The 21,521-nt window shown below is 44.5% G+C and overlaps 1 protein-coding gene across 1 annotated transcript in view; it reads right to left on the bottom strand.

Moving 5' to 3' along the window:
• Window positions 1-15,641: 15,641 nt before the first annotated feature.
• Window positions 15,642-21,521, bottom strand: part of HS3ST6 (heparan sulfate-glucosamine 3-sulfotransferase 6) — a 115,951-nt gene continuing 110,071 nt past the window's right edge. The window contains exon 4 of the mRNA XM_050968641.1: window positions 15,642-17,251. Coding sequence (XP_050824598.1) covers window positions 16,633-17,251 — 619 coding nt within the window. The 3' untranslated portion in view covers window positions 15,642-16,632. The remainder of the gene's footprint in view (window positions 17,252-21,521) is intronic.

Here is a 21,521-nt window from a genome sequence, read left to right as displayed (position 1 = left end):
GCTTGCAAAAACCTGTCTAGATAGCAGCTTTGGTGTTACCACCAAAGTCTGCAAATGATCCTGCAAGCATAGCTGGCTACTCCTCTGCTACCCTGAAACCCATCCCCATGACTCCCAGTAGCCTGAGGCCTATCAGCTGATTCAATGTCATGCTTTCTTACTAAGTGATCGGAAAAGACAATGATGAAGGTGAGCTGTGGAAACATCTAAGACACCTGATACGTGAGCAAGGAGTCCGGCTTTCAGGTTATCCTGAGGTGGAAACAATGGTTGCACAAATGATTTGTAGCCATGTTCCATATGCTGAGCACTTCCTTAGCATTTGAGAAGCTGGATCAAGAGGTGGATTTTCTGGAACACCATCCTGTGTTTATCTCTGTCCAGGTGGTAGATTTAAATAACATGGTGCTAAGGATGTCTGTGTTCTGTTTACACTCCAGCATTCCCACCTTTCCTCCCACTGGTGGTGCTGCACCAATGGGAGCAGCAATGGAAACATTTTATGGGGGGGGGGAAAGGCTAGTGGAGACAAGCCCCCAGGGTCAGACCTTTTGCTGGTATAAACCAGCATCACTCCATGGCCTTTGCTGCAGCTACACCAATTTACAGCCCAAAGGATCTGACCCTTTGAGCCTAATGAAAAGCCTTATTTGTTTCAATGCAATGAGACCTTGTGGGAATGTTCTAGTTGCAAACAGACATTCTAGCACCGCGCCATTTTCCTCAGGTCCCCTGGTCTCCCTGCTTTGTCAGTAACACTGGATTGAGTTGTACTGGGTTGCTGCTTCTCTGACCTAGCCCTTTCCTTACTGATTTGGGCAGTCCCCTAGGGTCCTCGTCTTGCTCCTATTCTTGTTAATATTCATCGGCTCCCTCCCGGCCCCATTATACGCAGATTTGGCCATGATTAACATACGTGTGCTGAGGACACGTTCATTCCCTGTGCCCTTACTGAGGATCCTTAATGAGAGGAATGGGTGTGGAGGGCTCCATCTTACTTTGTGTTTGGAACACGGCGGCATGGATGATGGAGACATTTTTAAAACCCCCAGTGCCGACAAAACAGAATTGCTTTCAACTGCTGTTCCCTCCCCATGGTTTGATTATGGGTTGTCTGTTGCCCACTCCCCCCACCCCCAACTGCACACTAATTCCTTTTTGATGAACTTGCTTAGGTTCCGGAGGCCAAAGTCAAAAACCTTGATGTCCCCATTCATTTGGCCATGTCATCCAAGGTACTCGTTAATGTCATTATTAAGCACACCTTCTTTCATCTTCATCATATCTCCAGGCAGTGTCTCGTTAGCTCAGCACCATGTGGTCTGTTCTGGTATGTTAGAGCCAGAGGGGGCAGATGGAAAGGCTGGTCAGCAAAAAACGGATGGTGCTACCTCTGGATGATAGGAACTAAACCATCTCACCCCACTGAGCTTTCTTGCAGGTCTTGAAAGCTCTCAACTAGCTTCATGCCACACAGCCTCTTGTTTTCAACATTCTCGCTGTGGATAAGACGCTTTGGCCCAAGCCTGCGCCTGTTGAAGGCAAAGCACGTTTTGCTGTTGACTTCTGTGGCAGCAGGAGTGAGGCCTTTATATGGCTTTGCTGTTGGTTCAGTGAGTGCCTGCAGCATGGTCATCGCTGCCTCTGCACCTAGCCAATTGCTATGTTAAGTCTTACCTGGTCATCTGTTAGAAGTCTGGATGCCAACTAAAATGTGCTGGGTGATGCGCACACACAATGCTCTTCATTTATGGAACCTCCTGCCCCTGGAGGTGAACCAAAGAATTCATGGCTACTCAGTTGAGACTTAGTCTGTGGTGCCTTTTTGTTAATCAATATGGAGCTGAAACAAGCATTCTGGGGAGAACTTGGTGCATGCTGCAGAAAAATTTTCATGAATGTTTGTTTGAATTGTTAATGTAATGAATGCACCTTATGTGTATTTGCCCTTTTGCATTCACTTTTAATCACTGAGTTAACTGGGAGAAATGTTTGCAGAAACCATGAATGTTAAAGGACTGTTGGAGCGTACTGATGGCAAGTGAATTTTTGTGTGTCTCCTGAAACATGGTTCAGAAGCGATGCTCATCCAGTCAGGAAACAGAAACCCTGTGACCTGTGTGTCCAATGAATATGAACCAACAGAGATCAGATTTGAAATAAATAATCACAGCAGATTGCTCTAAAACTACAGAATAAGACTTATCTGCTGACATTATTGGGCAAACAATTTCAAGAAACAAATGCCTTCAAGGAAACAGTAAGTTGCTTGCAGACAATTAGCAAACTGAACTAAAGGCTAAATTAGTCAAATATCATATTTGCTCCACTCTCATTCTGGGTAACCAATCGCCTTGTACGATAATTAAGGCAGATATTAAACCAAAGCATCCCAACTGATTTGAAAATTAGAAAATACTCTGAGTGTATCTGATTTCCTCTCGTTTACTTACTTGTATAAACCAGCTTTGCCTGATCATGTTTGTACGCACATGTGTAGACCAGACTTCACTTTAGATGACTTGGAACCAGCCCATTGGCATGTGGATACAATTACAATACTCTCTTCTTTGGCCTGGGCATTTTCTTGACAACTGAGGAATATGGCATGAGTTTCTTCTATGTATTGGGATTACATTGAGATTGAAACCAGAACATAAAATGCAGAACTCGGCTGGGCTGAATGTTGCAAAGCTATTTTGGCTTTCTGCAGCTCAAGAACCATGCTCAAAGCCATGAATACTTTGTATCAAATGTCAGTGGAAAAAAAGAAAACTTCCCAAAAGGCAATAACAGTTTTCTCCCCAGGAATGAAACTGTTCTCTATGCTGTCATCTTGCCCCCTGCCCAGTCATTGTGAGGAATGTTACGTCTTTTGAAGGGAAACGTCATGGATGTACTCTCGTTCTCAGAGGAGTCTTTCGGGGAAGTACCTGATGATAGGAGGCAAATCTGCAGCAGACATTATGATTTTATTTTTCATTCGGTTTCATCGGGGACAGCTCTTCACTACAAGAGGCCATTGGGTCAACAAAATATTAAATTCATCCCTGCCGTGAACTGAGTCACACCATAGATGGATCTGGCTCAGATCCCTAGTGCTGACACTGCAGCAGATGGAATGATTTCTTGTGAAAAAATAGCCATTGTCAGTTTAGCCCTTTCTCCTCTCCCTGGAGCTTTGAGAACAGATTTAACAATCTGCAAACAGAGCCAGGTTCTCACACCCTTGCTCAGGCTGCATAGAAACGTAATCAGCAAGCAGAGTCTTAGTTAAGTCAATGGGACTGTGGATGAAGGAAGGAGCTGCTCAGCAGGGCCGGCTTTAGGAAGTGCGGGGCCCTGTTCGAACAGTTTTGACAGGGCCCAGGCAGGGATGACTTAAAAAAAAAACGTGTAAAAAAACATGTGGGGCTTGTACTCACTGGGCCGTGCTTCGAGACTTTGGCAGCGGGTCCTTCACTCGCTCCAGGTCCTTGGTGGCACTGAAGGACCCGCCACTGAAGTGCCGCCGAAGACCCGAAGCGCCGCCAGGTGAGTCAAAATTAAAAAGGCGCCTCTAGCCAGGGAAGGGATTCTCACTGGGCGCTGGGCCCCCTTAGGCGCGGGGCCCGATTCGGGAGAATTGGTGGAATAGGCCTAAAGCTGGCCCTGCTGCTCAGTGATCCTGATACCATTCCCCAGATCACTCAGTTGTTTCCAGTCTTTGCATTATTCATGGAGCTAGAGCTTATTTTGTGCCAGGGTTTGCCAGGATTCAGCCCCAGCACCTCTTCTCCCAGTGGGGTGCAGGATGGGACCTCACATGGATGGTACGTGCGATGTCATGTGTGCAGAGGACACCATCGTTATTGCTTGAGCCCTGGCACTTCTTTCTTTACAAATTAAGCTCTGCATGTACCATTCACTTCAGCTATGGCTGCACTTAGAGGCCCTACCCATGATTGAGGCCGCACTGTACACACACTTAGTAAGGGACCATCCCTGCCCAGAGGAGCTTATAATCCAAACAGATAACACAAAGGGCAGGAGAAAGGAAATATTGTTATCCCCATTTTAAAGATGGGAGACTGAGGCCCAGAGAAATTAAGTGACTTGCCCAAGGTCACACACAAAGTCTGTGGCAGAGCCAGGATTTCAACCCACAATTCTAATGCCTTGGCTGCAAAGCCTTCATTCCCCTAAGTATTTGAGATTCGCCACCTTCTTTTGGTCAGCTAAGTCACATAGTATTGCTTCTACTCCCTGAGTGGGAGACTGAAACATTTTGAACAAAATGACAAATTAACAGAAAAGAATTAAACTTCTGATACAAATTGTTGGACAAATAATCAGTTGTGAAAGTTTGGGGATTTATCAGTATTTTCACGAGTGCTGAGCGGGATGGATACACTCTTAAGAACATAAGAATGACCATACTGGGTCAGACCAATGGTCCATCTGGCCAAGTATGTCTTCCAACAATGGCCAGTGCCAGATACTTCATAGGGAATGAACAGAACACAACAATGATCAAGTGATCCACCCCCTGTTCTCCAGTCTCAGCTTCTGGCAGTTAGAGGTTTAGGGACACCCAGAGCATGGAATTGTGTCCCTGATCATCTTAGCTAATAGCCATTGAGGGACCCATCCTCCATGAAATTATCTCATAGACAATAAATCACAGCAAACCGAGTTCACCACTTTTAGTTACAAATCACATTTTGTTTTATTCTACCAGTTCTGAAGACAAAAGTTACATTTTGTACGATAAGTTTTTATGTAACATTTCATCCTTAAATGTAGCTCAGCAACAAGTCTTATTGAGGGTCTCTTCTCATGGAAAAGTGCAGCCTATTGGAAAGATGGAAGTCTGCATCTGGTTAAATTGTACAAAACGGCATAATGGCATAGTACGAGTACATTGGGAATTTAGAGAGATGGTTTGAAAAATAAGTGGTTTATAATGGAAGTTAGTTCTTGTTTCGGGAGTTGTATGATTAAAGTAATGGTATGTTAACATGCCGATTCTCTCTGAACATTATAGCCCACTGGAATATGGTTTGTAACAAAGTGGTAGCAAAGTAAAAGTGTCTTGCCTGCGTTGGGGAGAGGGGGGAATTCAATTTGGTTTGTTGAAAATCCCCAGCGAGTGGCAATTCCGAATTCCCAAAGGGCTACAACGTAGAGTATTGCAACTTCAACTTCCAGCACTGGTAGACACATCAGCTGGTTGCTGAGGAGAGCAAAACTGTACATTCTGTCTACACTGCCACTGGGACCATGCTTCCCAGCTCAGGTGTGCAGAGGGGATAACACACGCAGCCAGGGATAACACACGCAGCAGCTCAGACTATCTGCCCAAGTACAAACACGCCGGCCCCCCCAGGTGCATACTCAGGTAACGAGTATGAGTCACCACCCAGGCTACCCTGGGCTAAACTGCTAATTTTAGTGGGTTAGCTCGAGCAGAGCTAGTGCCCATCTCTATTTGAGCTGATGCTCTTGTCTGGGAAGCTGTCTAGGTCATTTAGGATCTCTTAGCGGCTGATGTTTCTAGGACTAGTGGTCTCAGAATGTAGCATGGTATATACAGTATGTAATACTTGTATAGGGCCCCATTTTGCCATCCTCACTCATGTTAATTGTTTTCAGTAGGATTAGTTGTGGTGAAAGGCACTACTAATCCTGAATAGAGGCAGCAGAATTGGGCCTATAGAGAAAGTATTATCCCTTAGTTTGACCACAAGACTGGGAGCCAGGACTCCTGGGTTCTATTCCTCGTGGTGATACTGAATTGCTATGTGGCCTTTAGCAACTTATATTAAGCTTGCTGTGCCTCACTTTACCCATCTGTAAAACAGGTATCTTACCTAATTCACCGACACGCTCTGAGCCTTGGTTCACGCTGGGCTTCCAGTACATAGTGCTTTTTATAGGAGCATCCCAAAGCACTTTACAAAGGTTTGTGGGCTAGAGTCTCCACGGATGAAAGCAGGCACAACCCCATTGATTTCAACAGGCTCATGGTCACTTTGGCCAGTGGTGAATATACTATGCTCATGTAAAGGGAGCTACAATGAACTAATTTGACCCCATACCTAAAGCACCTTATACCACTTGCTTCTTAGTGCTATGCAGTGGGAAGTCTTCAAATTGAAGAGATCTTGTCAAAAGATGATTTCTGTTCTAGCCATCTCCTCACTTAATTTGAATGAGCCTGATTTGGAGCAGAGAATTGGGTCTCCCACGTCCCAGGGGAGTGCCCCAACCATTGTCCATTATACAGAGTGGAGCAGCTCCAAAAGGAGAGAGAGACACAATCGCAGAACTTGACTCAATCGCGGGATGGGATGTAGGAGATCTAGGTTTGAATCCCTGCTCCAAATCAAGCAGAACAGGCAGTTGAAGCTGGCCTTCCCACACCCCCGATGTGTGCCCTATGCAATTTCACCCAGGAAACCTTCCCAACATTTTTCCTAGAAACTGGTACATTTCTATGAAAATTTTCCATTTCTATGACTTGGCATTTTTTGGTCAAAAAATTCCCAGCCAGCTCTACCTAAACCGTGATAATTTTACACCGAGTATCACCATGCAAACAGACTCTCTTCTAGTGCTCAGGTTTCATTTCCATTCAAATAACCAAGGCTGGGGGGGAGGGGGTGAATTCTCTCCAGAATCCCTGATCAGCCAAATGAAATGGATTTTGGCAGCCCACGGGGCTAACACAGCTAACCCACGTGCAAACAGGGATCACTGCTGCCTACTCTATGCATGCCATGTACATTGGTAAACCTAATTTTCTCCTCTCCTGCTCTTTCAAAGTGAAATTGATCCATGCAGATGTAACCCACTCCCATTCAGTGTGACACCTGTCCCCCTCTAGTGGCAGATGGTCCACATATAAATGGTTGATGAGTCTCTCCTTAGCTGAGAGCTGGATTTTTATAGCCAAGGCACTAGAAGCTCACACATTAGCTCCAGAGCCCCCAGATTCAATTCCCACTGCTAATGACCCACTACCAGCATATGGCTTCTGCACCACTCAAGTCTCGCCTGTGGTCTGTTTTTAAGATATAAGTGGAAGCTAGGTTTCATGCTGTTGCTGCTGCTGCTGCTGCCCTCACAAGTGTTAATTTCACCCTTCTGAAACACCCAACTCTTTCACATGATCATATGACCCAGTCAGCATAAATCATCAGGACCAGAAATTTCCAGGGCCACGTGCCCTGACCCCTTTGCATTTTTAGCTCCCATCTTCACATCATTCCCATTCTTTTTTTAATTTCCTCATTTCTTGACTGTATTCGGGGATCATGTCCTCCCTCGTCTCCTCTCCACAGCAGCCTGTGCCACTGCCCCAGGTGATCTTACGGTTCAGAACTGTTTTCTAATGTCCCTGGGAGGATATTCCATCTGCTCAGGAAGAAGGGAACATCAGAGGGACATGTCATAGGTATAGGAGCTCAGAGTACTTACCAGCAGGGAGTGACGGCACGATGGACAGTCTGCAGCAGCTAGATACAAAATGGCTGTTCTGGGGCTGCAGCTACTGACACTCTCAAATTTAAAGAGCCAGTAACCAGAAAAGCAGGCTGGGAAAGGCTAGTGAGCCCACGCTGGAAACCAAATGATCACAGAGGAAACCGTTACTTGAGATGGGCTGAAGTCCCACCTTTGTAAAGGCCAGGAATGTGGGTGGAAGACACCCTGGGCTTTCTCAAGGCTGGAGCCTGGTGGTTTTGCAATAGTTATGTTCTTTCATGTCTCTATGATGCAATGGTTTATTTAGATGTTCTTTGCATAGATGTACTCTGAGCCACCTCCAATGAAACCTTAGTGTGGCTGCACTTTAGTATCCTACCTCAATATCCTGCTGTTCTCTCATCTGTAGAGAGACCTGGGTTCTGTGCTCCACTCTGCCAATCACTCAACATTCTTTGTGCCTCTTCTATCTCAGCTGTGAAATGAGGATAATGATGATAGTAACCTGGCTTTGAAAAGAGATTTGAGACACGTTGATAAAAATAGCTACAACTAGTTACAAGATTTTGAGTGAAAACGTTTAGTACCAAACTGGGTTTGCTTTGAAACTATCATTTTTCATGGTAAAATATCATTTATGATTGAAGTTATTTTTCCTTTTCTTGTGCAGGAAACTGAACAATTAAATCATCTCATTTCATATTGAAATTTCAGTTTTGACTTTTGAAAGTGGAAAATTTTCAAAATGTCAGATTTTTGGTTTTTCTGCCTTTCCCTTGCTGTTTTCCTCTTTTTTTTTTTTTTTGCCACCAAATGCAATAGAAACTCTGAAACTTCTCCAAAGTTGGAGAAGTTTTGAATATTTACAGTGTGAAAAACATGGAAAGAAAATCAACACATCATTCCATCTAGCACATTCAGCAGCCAAAATAAAGTTTGTGTGAATGTGTGGGGAGGGCGGGGAATCCAATTTTTTTTTTAAAACAGGCCAGTTTTCAAAATCTAACCCACAAGGAAAAATCTCAGTTTGAAATGAAAATTTTGATTTGAATCAAAATCCTATGAAAATTTCCTTTCAAAAATTTCTCCTGAAAAATTTCAAACAATAATTTTCCAGCTGAATTTTTTTCCTAGGGAAAAATGTTTTTTCCGACTCACTGTATGTGTAAGGGAATTTGAAAGCTTTGTGTTCGCGTCACTGCACAGACTGTGCACCCCATTTCATGGATGAGTGATCATTTACCAGCTGTGATGGTGGCACTGCCAATCACATGCAGGCTGCAACTTTCCTGTTTGTGACCACTGCTAAATCATAAATAAGCACTGTCTCCTGCACCAGCCATGCTGATCAACTTCCTGAGCACTATTCCACTCTTCCATGCCCTCCTCAATAGGCTGGCTGTAATCAACGTTTCCAGACTCCTGAGTCAGGCATGCTCAACACCACTTCAAAGCAGAAAGACAATCAAGGCCTCCTTCTGGCATTTGATGTATGCAGATCCTGGTAGCATGTGACACTGAGGAAAGCCAGATCACACAGTAAAATGTGAGTTTTGTGGAGAGGGGTATCCTTTGTGCATAAAATTCTTTATTTCTTGTCACGTGTTCTCCATAGCAAATGGGCCTTGCTTACAGTTATTAAACGGTCACCCCACCAAAGTGTAGCCAGCTCACAAATAGGATCATTTTCATGAGCAGACTCCATAACAAACTTCTGGACTAATGGATTCAGCTGAACCAAGAAAATGTCATTGAGCAGGACCCCAGATATAGATTGTGATTGTCTCGGGATGCAAACATTTTTATCAATATGTGTAACTTTCTCAGCGCAAGTTAATCTCAGTTGACAGTGAATGCTGCCCTCTGTCCAAACACTTGACAAGGTCACATGACAAGAAAGCCAGGGAGATCTGTGACTGACAAGGTCACATGATCACTGAGTGACCCTGCCAGAAAGTCTGAATATAACTGACACTTTACCAAAAATGTTTCAATAGTCAGAATCCCTGTAGAAAACTTGGGGGGGAGCGGGAGCAGTCGAAGAGGGCTGAGGGAAATGTGTGTAGAATATGACAATGTCTTGTTTATATGCCAGAGGAGTGTCTGATACAATTTTTTTTCTTCCTAGAGCTCACCGAACAGAATAATCCTGGCAAGGTGCAATTTCCAAAGCCCTGGGAGGTGATGGGAAAACGTTCACCATTATTTTCATCTATGTAAACAAAATTACTAAGGATGCATTAAGCAAAAAATTACTAGTTACAGTTCACTGTAGAGTCACATGACCAAAATTCATTGGCAATAAAGCACCTTTGACACATTAACATGTTCAGTTTTGCCTTCCCTCTCTCTGTGATCAGTTTCAGCTCACACATGGATGATGCAAGGCATGCCAGGATCACAGTTTAATGGAAGGAACGTGCCCAGATTATGCCTAGTGAAGGGCACTCAGTCTATGATTCTTGCATCACGTATGCATGATCCTTACATTTTTAGCTGTAGGAGGCCTCATAGTGTCTTTCTCAGAGCAAACCAAAGTCCACACACATTATCCAAACCATCATTTGCATGCTAATTTGGAAAAGTCTTGACCTAACAGCTGTCAGTAGCACGCAGGAAGAAAATGTTTGATACATGTCAGGCTGTCTCTCTCTCTCATGTTTCGAGGCCAGGTTCCTTTATAACTAGACATCCTGGAGAATAAATATTTACTTCCAAGTAACCTGAAAAATCTGGATTTTTACAAATCCAAGATAGGGACAAAACGGGGAGAAAACCTATGAAAATAACCAGAGAGTCTATTTTTCACACTGGTCCAGAACAGCAAATACACCAATGAAAACAAAAATAGTCCTGCATCGTTTTCTTTATAACTTTATTTTCAGAGATCTTGTGCAGAAAAATATAGTGGTTATTTTTTTTTTAGTGTGATCAGATTCTGACATTTTCACCCAGCTTTGTTATCCCAGTGGAGACTGCTTGTACAAATTTTACAGGTGGTGAGAAAACTCCAGCAAAGGAGAGTGATATCAGGCCCAGAATGCTCTCTGTTAAAATATAAACACAAAGATGTATCTTCCGTATAGGGAAAAGAGAAAAAAATCAAAATATAACTGGTCAATACATAACACAATCCAAGCCAAACAATCCAGCTGAAAATTTACAACGTTCAAATACATGTCACACTGTACTATGGTATTTCCAGAGCTGGCAGCTGCATTCCTACCGAGGCAAAACTTCTAGTGGCTTCCAGGGGAGTTTTGCCTGAATAAAGACTGTAGCATTTTGGTTTTTCACAATACAAGTTTGATGCCCACGAGCTTATAGGAATTTAAAAAAAGAAAGTGATTGTAAATTAGGTGAAATTGGCTGGTGGGGAAAAAGAAAAGACATTTTGGATTAGATTTTCATACCCGCAACTGGAGACAGATTTTTCTAAGTGTCCCACTTAGTCATCCAAATCGAAGAGGTCAATTTTTTTTTCAAATGCTCTCAGCACTCATCAGCTCCCATTGGGAGGAATGCGAACTATGGTATGTTGTGCCTTAATGAAAAAGTTGGCTGAGGTCTTTAGAAAATCTTGCCCCTAATTTTTCTAAATTTGCTTTTTTAATTAGGCCCACTAGCAAGTGATGACAAAGGCCATTTCTTCTAGGATATACACGAGGGACAAGTTAACAAATGATGGGTTCCCTATTCTGTTGCTAAAAGGAACCCACTTGTAACTGGGGAACAATGCATCACAAAAGCGACCACTGCTCGATCAATGGATTTGATTCTACCTGCCCAATGTAGACTTTGCATCTTGGTTTTCACCAGCAATCATTAACTGTCTACTGATGGCAAACAGAAGTGAATCATTTGGAATTCCTCTGGCTTTAAGGGTTATCATAGGATAATAATTCTGCATAAATTGAAATGCTAGCCATACAACTTGATGGATGTTTGAAGCATGTTATATTTCTCATGCTGGGCACAATGCTTTAGTGTTGTCACAGGGATAATGTTGCCTTCTGAACAGTTTAACTGATGGCAGCAATTTGCTAAGATTGCGGTGGCATTACAATGGAGAACTTAGGAGATGAAGTTGCATTTTAAGCAGCCCCGGTGATATAAGGTAGAGCATTCACCATCCAATCTCCTCTCTAATTCACCATCACTTGGATGCCAATTCTGCCTCTCGCTGCTGCTTTTCTTTCCTTACTGATGAGGTAAGTCCCCCTACCCAAAACAGGAAGACAAACATTTTAGGACAAGCCAGGCCTAGTTATTAATGTTCAATTCATTGTGAAAAAGTTTAAAAGCAGGATATGGAAGATACATCCCCACAGTGTTGCAGGGAAGAATGAAATTTTGCTGCCCAGCAAACACATCTAGGGCTGAAGGCAAAGAAAATGAAATGTCAATGGATTTTCTCTGATCTCAATCACCTTTGCAATTTTTCTTTCAGTATACCTTTAACAAAATTCATAGAATTCAAATAATAGGTTTCAAAGTAACTCCCAGGGGTGACAGTAACAAAAAACTGCAGCATCGTGTATGAACCAAAACAACGACAGAGGTTTGTACACACTTGACTGATACATGTAATTAAAGTTACATTCCCTTTGAATTGAACTGGCCATTTTAGGGTAGCACAACAAAGATCTTAATGAAGCATTTGGCAAGGCTACCTCCCCGCACTTAGTATATTAGATTGCAAAACCACTATTCCATTTTGGAACTCTTTCATTGAAAAACCCTGCAGCGCTGGGCATAAGTTTGTTTGTATTCAATGATTCTCCTTTGAGAGATCCATGAGATTTCCATCTTGGTTACCTTTCCCCTTCCTACGGGAAACTTCCAGCTTATTGTCCTGGTCTAATGCAGCGCAGACTTCACCTGGACAGCCCCACAAGTGGCTCCTCTCGAATGCAATGAATACAAATACTTGACCTCATGAGCCATGGGGCAGCAATTAGTTTAAGCAAGGGGTTTGTGTATCACTTCAAAAGTCTTAATCCGTGTGGTCAGCCCTGGCATGATATTTGCCAGAACCTACTGAGTAGTCTTAATGAGTCTGCAAAGCAAGCTTTCAATACTTCTTGGGTTGCTTCAGATGCTTTAAATGGCATAGTCTATATGTTATTGTGCAGCTTTAGAAAGGCCTAGGCTTTAAAAAAGTATGGCCCCTTTCACAAGGCAGACAGAAACCATCTTTAGACCCAGGGCCCTTGACGTTTTGCATATCAATATGGCTCTGGCTGAATGTAGCCACTCAGCTGAGAAATAGGATCATGATCAGCGTTTCCAGGTTTTCACAGGCACTTGGGAAACTTTAAAGCCCTTCGTGGAGAATAATTTGGTCGAATGTCATGGCTGGAAACAAAACCTAAACAAGCAAAGTGCAGTCCATCATGTGGCGCTGCCAGTGAAAGTGACAACAGGCTCCAGCAGCTCTGACATCCAACCCCCAGCGGGTTGGGGGAGAGGGTACTTCCAGTTCCTTGGGCCGCTCGCCTCGGAAGAATTTGGACACTTTGGAGGGGAGCAATTTTAAGAGGTGCTGGGCACCTGCTGTTGAGGGCTGAGCACCCTCAGCTCCCCCTGGCTAGAGGGCACTCAGCAGCACCTGGGATCGGGCCTCACTTTAGCATGAATTTTCAAAGGGGCAGGGGAAGGGCATGAGGGGAGGAGAGAGAGATTCCTCTGTGGTTTGTATAAAGCTGGACAAACCCAACCACATGAAACTGTAGAATGACTTCACAGAAAAAGCTACGGAAACCGGGGGAAGAAGCCATTTACGTGTATCCTGAACCTCTTTCTGCTTCAATTGCCTTTCAGGACCATATCCTCAGCTGGCCTGAAATCATGTAGTTCCACTGAAATCAATGGAGCTGCTCTGATTTACACCAGGTGTGAATCTAGCCTTTCGAGCACCACAGAAAATTATTCCAAATTTTGTTTGTTGCTTAACCTAGCACAGCATCTTAACCAGGTACAATGCGGCTACGCTGGCCTTAGAAACTGACAGGAATGTAAAGCAGGGCACAGACAATGCAAATTAGAAGTCACGTCTATTCCAAGGGATACCAAAAAACATTCACGTTTCTATCTGTCTCTCAACATATAAATAGCTGGGTTGTTTGTGTTCAACTTGGACCTGACATTGAGTTGCATCATTTTGTGCATCGTTCGTTGCGGCAGTAAACAGATTAGCCTCCTGTCTGAAACTGACTAACGCGCTGACCGTCAGCCATGAGTTTAGAGGCTTTAATTGCCACCCATACAAAAGAAATGCCACACTGAAGAGGATGAAGAACAAAGAGGAGTCTCTTATTGTAGAAAAAGCAAAGAAGTGGGAGAAGCTTCAACAACTGGTATTGCAAACCAACTAAAAACACCCCGTGTAAAATGCCAGATGCAAAATCAATCCGGAGAATGACTGGAACACGAAGGGACGCACTGGAAAGGGCAGAGGCTCTTTGCTTACATTGTATTTGTCTAGGAAAACACTGGCTACCCGAAAGAGTTTAATATTTTTGTTTAACAATGCAGCCGGGACGGTTTGCAACCAATGGCTTGTGACCACTGAAACAGCAAGTCAACCCTACGCCATACAGGATAGCTAGCACTGAGAGTATGTTGTACTGGAATCAAACGGATCTATCACATAGTACAAAACCATGCAGGGCCCAGGGGCCCTCCAAAACCAAAAAAGACAAACAAGTCACTAATAAGATTATGAAAGGTTAACAAAGGTTTTTTTGCCCCTCTTTAATTATGAGAACACTTGAACTCATTCCACCGCCTCCAATGACTGCCCTTTGCGGCTGCAAATCTGGAAACCAAGACTGGGCTAAAGATCAGACTTTTTTTCCTATATGTTCTTCAGCAAAATTGTTTCTGGGAGGGGGGGAATTTTTGTCATTACTCTTGGAGGTCTCCAACTTTACCACCTGTGTTACATGTGATACATAATGCATCCAGATCTGGAATATATTCAGAACTACTGCCGCTAATAGTTTTTATTCTTTCAGACTATTTTAAATCAGGAAAAATACACCATTCTCTGGATTCACTGTTCGACCAAATGTATCATCAAATGCCAGTCACTGCCCAGTCTCCGAAAGGAAACTCACCTCAATAAAAATCAACATGTGAGATGCAGAGCCAGCTGCAAAATGGGAAAGAGAAAATGATCAAAGTGCCATTCTGAAAACAGGGCCCCAATCCTGCAAGGTACTTGAGCATGTGTCAAAGCTTTAAGCAGGTGAATGGTCCCATTCTTTTCAATGAGTGTTTTGACCCAGCTGATAAGGCCCTGATTCAACAAAGCATTTAAGCACCTGCTTAGCTTTAAGCAGGTGCTTAACTCCTATTGAGGTCAATTAGATGCAAGTACCAGTTTAAAGCAGACTATTGTGCTTAAGATGATTTTGCTTATTAGGAACAGAACTAATATTTCCTTTTATTTCAAACTTTGCCAATTTACAGTTCTTTTGTCCATATGCTACGTTATCACTCACCAAGACAAATAATATTTAGACTGACAAAGTATAAATAATTTTGTATGCTCATAGGGAAAAGAACTGGCAAGCAGATTTTGTGATGTGGCCTAGTAAATTTTTATAACAATTTTGTAGAGCTGCGACTTTTGTCGCAATTAAGAATGGGAGATTTTTCCACTCTTTTTTGCCCAGAGTTGTCAGTATTGTATGTTCCTGAAACCTCAACAAAATAGAATTTTTAATGCAAATAGTTTAGCCAGAGAAGAACTGTGGGTAAAATCCTGGCCAGTTGAAGTCAATGGGATTTTTGCCGTTAACTTCAGAGAGGGCCAAGATTCCACCCTGTGCATTTAAGACACAATTATGCCCTCACTGAAGTCAATGACAAAACTCCCACTGACTTCTGAGGCAGAATCAAGCCTTTAAATAACAATAAATCACCGACAGACAGTTTGTATTATTTTTGCAGATTCACTGTGTCCTGTTTTTTGCAGATCTGGCAGAAACTATCAAACCAGGTAACTGTTTCTAAGGACACCAAACGTGACTTACGTGCAAAATTCAGCTTGTCTTTTTTAAAAGGGCTTTTACAAAACTCTAATAAACACAATGCTTTATTTTATTTATTGAATATTTTAATGAAAAAGAGCTTTGGGAAGCAGAGGGTGTCCATGTTCTCTTGAAGCATAGGAAACTGAAAACCAAACTTGCTGGGCATAGACCCAAAAGCTGGAAAGTGAAATTGACTAGAAACACAAAGGCCCAGGTCCTCAAAGGTACGTGGAAGGGCCTCAGGTGCCTTTGAGGAGCTCGGCCAAAATTCACTGGCCCAACGGAGTGAAGCACGCACATACACACATAAAAAGTAATAGATAAATAAGATTTTTTTTTAACTGGGGCATGCTACTAGCCCCAATAAAGTCAAAATTCCATTGACTCCAATGGGAGGAGCAAGATCAGGCTCCTAACATGTTATTATCATAAGTCACTTGTGTTTTTAATATACCAGGCCAGAGCCTCAGCTGATGTAAATCAACCTAGCTCCTCTGAAGGCAATGGACCTACATTGCTGTACAGCAGCTTCGAACCTGGCTGCAGTTGTTATCTTTGCAAGAAAGGCATCCAAGAACTGAACACAGCACTGAAGTCTGGGGCCCTCTCCCTGCTAATTAAAAGGGTCGGGATGGCTGATTGCGAATATTACAGCGCTCTCAGTATGGTCAGAGAAAGGACAGCATTAGGAGGCCAACTCTGATTTGCAAAGCTTTACTGTGAATCTTAGTACCTTTGTCACTGCACGCACACACACACACTCGCACACACACACACACACAAACACACACACCACACCATCTGAAAACCATTCTGATTAATATAGATTAGCGAAATTCATATGGAAGAATATTTAATCTGATCTGGGGTTGCGGGTTGTGTTTGTTTGTTTTTCTTTCTTAAATATTTCTCTCTACTCAGTAACTGTACATTTCTCTCCAGGAACAGGTCCGTTATAAATTAGAACATGGGAAGTGTCTTCCAAAAGTTTGCCTTGGACACACCTATGCTAGAGTCTCTGGGCAGTTTGGTACACAATGAGCATAGGGCCGTGTAGGTCTGCTAAGGGAACTAGTTGCCCTCTCCCCACTGTGGCTTAGAAAGCCAATGGCCTGGTGAGATCTCAGTCCCACCCAAAGTCCTGCCCAGTCATCTGATAGAACTTCATGTTGAATGGTCTATAAAACTCCTGCAGGCGCTGGATCACCTGCCCGTGGATTTTTGGATGAGGCCGCCCTTTGGACTTCCCCAAACAGCGGGGTCGGCTGCTTCCTTCCGGCTTCTTCAGGCAAGGGAAGCCCTTGGTCTCATTGAAATAGAAGTGTTTGTCCGTCACGACTCTCTCGAGACCCAAGAAGTCTTGCACTCGGCCCATCTCCCCAGCCGGGTCACTCACGAGTCTTTCCCCACTGACAAAGAGGAATTTTGAAAGGGGGAAGTACTGTAGCCAGTTGTCCAGGTGCTTGGCGTAGATGCCGATCCGCACCGCACTCCAGGTGGTGTCGATGAGGCCTGTACTGATGTTCTTGAAGGCCAGCGCCTGGAAGCTGGGGATGGTGGGGTTTTTGGACAGTGTCTGTGTGTAGTCCGAGATGGCCCTGGTGACTGGGTTCCTCACCACCACAATCAGCTTGGTGTCCCTGGACATGTTGTAAATACGTTTGGGGGCCTCCTTGGTCACAAAGTAACTCGGGGTTTTCTCCATTGTGATCTGGCCCTCTAGAGTCCGCGGCATCAGGTTCCTGTGGAAAGGAAAGGACAACAGTAATGACTCAAGTGGATCTGTCCAGCTTTGACCCTTTAACATCTTCAGAGATGGACACCAGGGTAAGAACGAGCTGATAACATCAAGCCGTCAGCCCCCACATGCCAAGCCCAATGCTCAGGGAAAATCAACTCATCAAAACGCTTTAAAATCCCTTCTTAAGCCCTATTGTGTTGTGCTGCCTACAAGCCATTCCCATCAGGCCCTGACTAGGGTTGTGACTTTTGCCAAACTCTGTTTCTTTTGTTACCTCCCTCTCCAACAGACCCCTACCTCATGTCTCTGTTTTGTCCACCTGTGGCATGGGAGCCGCCTTGGGCAAAGACTGTCCTTGGTACTTGTCTACACAGTGCTTAGCACAATGGGGTCCGGATCCTTGTCTGGGGTTGCTAGATGCTACTGCAGTACAGACAGACCCCCGAGTGCAACCCCATTGACTACAGTGGGGTTGCATGGGAGGAAAGTCAGAGCAGGAACTGGCTTTAGTCTGTAATAGTGCAGACAAGAAGCAAAGTACAGTATGACAATCACAGTACTTGTCTTATCCTGAATTAAGCATACAGGTCAAGGTTCTGGTGTCAATGACCTTGGTATAAGATCTCGAGTCACTCTGAGGAGTGACTCCAGAATTACAGAACAGTGACCAATGTGGATGGGTGGCAACAGATGATTAGTAGAAGATTCTCTTTTCTAATTAGCTGGTGGGACTCCAGAATGGGTCAGCAATGACCGCGCCTTCCCTTCTGTTTGTACAGCACCTGGCACATTGTGGGCTCTACCAGAAAAAAGTTAAATAATAATAGCAAGCTATGACGTTGCCATCTGAGGGCTGTCTGGGCCCTCTCTTGAATGGGTGGAGAGTCAAGTCGAGTTCAGACTGTCCAATTGTCCACAGCACCAAAGTCATCATGGTTGTTGATACTAATGGGCACCATCGTTGGCATCATCAGCAAAAAAGCTGAGGAAAGGCTGAAATGGCTAGGGAGACTAAGCTGTTCTCTGACCCCCAGAAACAGTGGCCACAGGTCAGGGCTGGTGTGTGGTGGTGGGGACAGCCTGGTGTGTGACTCCAGGTCCCTTCACAAGACCTGAATTTTCTTCAAACCTTGAAAATCCAAATGCCCTCTTGGGCTCGTGATAACATTACAAACTCAGCTGGATTTTACCACATCCCTGATGTTAATAGCCATGGGATCTGCACAGACAGAACGTCCTGCAGAGATCAGAATACACCCCAGTCCGTATGCCTTTAAAGGGCAAACCGGTGAACCCGAGACTCTGATCTAACACCACGTTCTAATCTCAGTTTATGAGATCGCTCTACTAGAAGCATAATAAAAAAACAGCCCAGATTGTTGCTCCTAGGAGACCTCAAAGAGTCTCACACACACCCCCAAAAAGAACCCCCTTTTCCCTCCTTTTACCATGCCTTGACACACCAGTTTGTTCATTTTATACTGCCTGCCAGCTAATGAGACCTGGGAAATGGGAGTCCATTTAGACTCTAATGAGCATTTTGTTTTCTAATAGGCTGGACTTGCTCACTTACAAGTCCCTGCAGCAGGGGTACTGAAAGTCTATTTCACTGGTGCCAGAGAGAAGAATATCGCCCACGCCCACTACGCACCATCAGCAGCCCAATTCAAATTCACTTTACTAAAGAAGAGACTAAGGTAAAATCTCTCCCCTAACCTTGCCCTATCACAATCCAACCGCCAAAGCATTTTCAGTTCACTTTCTCTCTTACCGGAGACGGTTACTCTCTCTCTCTCTCTCTCTGACTCACTCCTCAACAAATCCAGTCTCAAGTCTTTTAACACAAAAGCAAATTTCTCTTACTGCTGCACCAATAAATATGGATAGGGTGTTCAACAGTTTTTTATTCTTCATTTAGCGAGCTGCAGGTTGTAATTGTAAAGGCTTCTTTTTTCTCGCACTTTCGTTTTCATGACTGGAGTTCCCATCCCAGTGACGGATGGAGAACTCCTGGCAACGTTACTGTTTCATCAATCGCGATAAAGAGGCCAGCTGGGATGCTGGGGGACTTGCCAACACCACAGTGAACTCCAGCTATTAAAAACCGTTCCGTTCCCAGTTTCGCACACAAAAGGTGTGAGCAAAAATGCAAATAAAACGCCAGATTGAGTCCTGCGCATTCCTTTGCTAATTCTCCTGCCACCCACTCCCCTGACCAGCGCGTCCCCCAGGAAGGCAGGAAACGCATGGAATACACAGCGTTTCATTGGGCTTGTCCAGTAAACACTCCAAGATGTTTTTTCGACAACATAAGACCCCGGCCATTGTTTAAAAATTCAAATGTGCTTTTAGCACATCCTGTCGTCTTCTGAAATGTGCTGTGGGGGAACTGAAAGGTACAGGTGATGATAAACAACCCGGGCTAACTAGCTGGTATCATCTGGTGTAGGAGCTATGCCAATTTACACAGCTGAGAATCTGGCCCTGTTTCTATTTTTAGGGCAGCATGCAAATTTGGGTGGGAGAGGGGGAAAGTTTTGTTTGTTGTAACACCTGGCTAATGTCATAACAGCACAATGTGGAGTTACAATTGTAAGGATTAAAAACAAAGCAGAATTTTGGAAGGGATATAAAACCCCTGCTCAGAGCATAAGCCAAACTGGCTTGGGACTCAGGAACCCTGGGTTCAATTCCTGCCTCTGCCACTGGTTTGTTGAGTGACCTTGGACAAGTTACTTCCAGTCCCTGTGCCTCAGTTTCCCCATCTGTAAAATGGGAATAATGATAGCAACCGGGGCTGGATTAACCCATCACTGGGCCCTGTGCAAATATATACTTCTGGGGCCCTCTGCTGGCCAGCTAAACTAGATGCTCCCATGGTGTAGACATATTTATATTAACCAGCACAATTGCACTAGTGATCTATTAACTCAAATACATCCAGCTCTCACCACACAGATGTTGCTTAGTTAACCCTCTTTTGTCCAGGTCAGTCAGTGACTGGCTCCTGCTGCCCAGACACTACCCCACATGTCCCACCCACCAGGCTCCTTGGGCCAGTTTCCCCACGTGGGCATTCATGGCAGCTCCCTGTACTTCTAACAAGTCTCGAGGCTGTCGCTGAGTGGGCAGAGCAGAGGGGTCAGCGGCTGTTGGAAGTGGGACACAGCCAGGAAGGCCCCCAGTGGGGAGCGCTGGTGCAGGAGCCAGCCCTATGGCAGCAGTGAGGAGCAGCACTGGCCGCCCCACTGGCCATTCAGGTTTGATCCCTGGGCCCTCCGTGATGACAGTGGGGAGGCCGGGCCAAATCTGAGCAGGTGGCACTACGCCAGGGCACAGGGGATCACAATGTCCCTCAGGCTGGGGGTCTCATGAATTTGGGCCTTAGGTATGTGCCTAGTTTGCCAGTGTGTTAATCCAGCCCTGAGAGTGCCCTCCTGTGGCAGGTGTTTTGAGATAAACGGATGGACAGTGGTGTTTGACAGCTAGCTGTTGTTACTATATTAACTGACAGGGGGCAGGAAGATACCTTCCCTGGGAGCAGGTTACCCCATAACTGCCTGCTGCAGGGTTTCCTTCACCTTTCTCTGAAACCATTGCTAGAGACAGGATATTGGAGTATATGGACCCTGGTCTGACAGAGCATGGCAGTTCCTACCCAATGAGAACATCCCTACTGAATGGTATTTTGTATCTTCCAATATATATTATTTCAGTCCAGGCTGGCTACCTGTCACCAAAATTTGCTCAATTCCACTTTGGTCTGGACTCACACAATAGCAGTTTCCCAGGCCTGTGAGACCTCTCCAATGGTCCAAAAGCTGCAGCTGTCTAGGAAATAGAAGCAGCATGGGGATGGCTTGGTGAACCCAGCTGAAGCAATATCTGGGAGCCCATGGTAACAAATACCTCTGAGCTTCATGTGACTCTACCCCTTACCCTGCCTAGCTGGGATATGCTGCAAAACAACCTGCTCCCTACAACCTAACCCAACCCTTTGATGACCCCCAAAGTCGTCTTCTGTCCACATCAGCTAAACGTGAGGTGTAATGCCAAAGGGGGTGCAGCGAGAGGAAGGAAAGCGATTTTGAAGCATGTATACTTCCTCCCCGTGAACATCAGTCTCTTGTCCCATGCAACACGGACGCTGTCCCAACCACGGGACTCACAGTCATGATAATTTCATAGCACCAGGCTGTCTCATGCACTAGTGAAGTGATGTTCTCCTAGTAACAAACAACGGGCCAGCCTGTGGGAGGACTGCTCAGCCA

This window comes from Gopherus flavomarginatus, chromosome 9 (genome assembly GCF_025201925.1).
Source record: "Gopherus flavomarginatus isolate rGopFla2 chromosome 9, rGopFla2.mat.asm, whole genome shotgun sequence".
In the NCBI taxonomy this organism is placed as follows: domain Eukaryota; kingdom Metazoa; phylum Chordata; order Testudines; family Testudinidae; genus Gopherus; species Gopherus flavomarginatus.
This window is presented reverse-complemented; position numbering and strand designations above follow the sequence as displayed.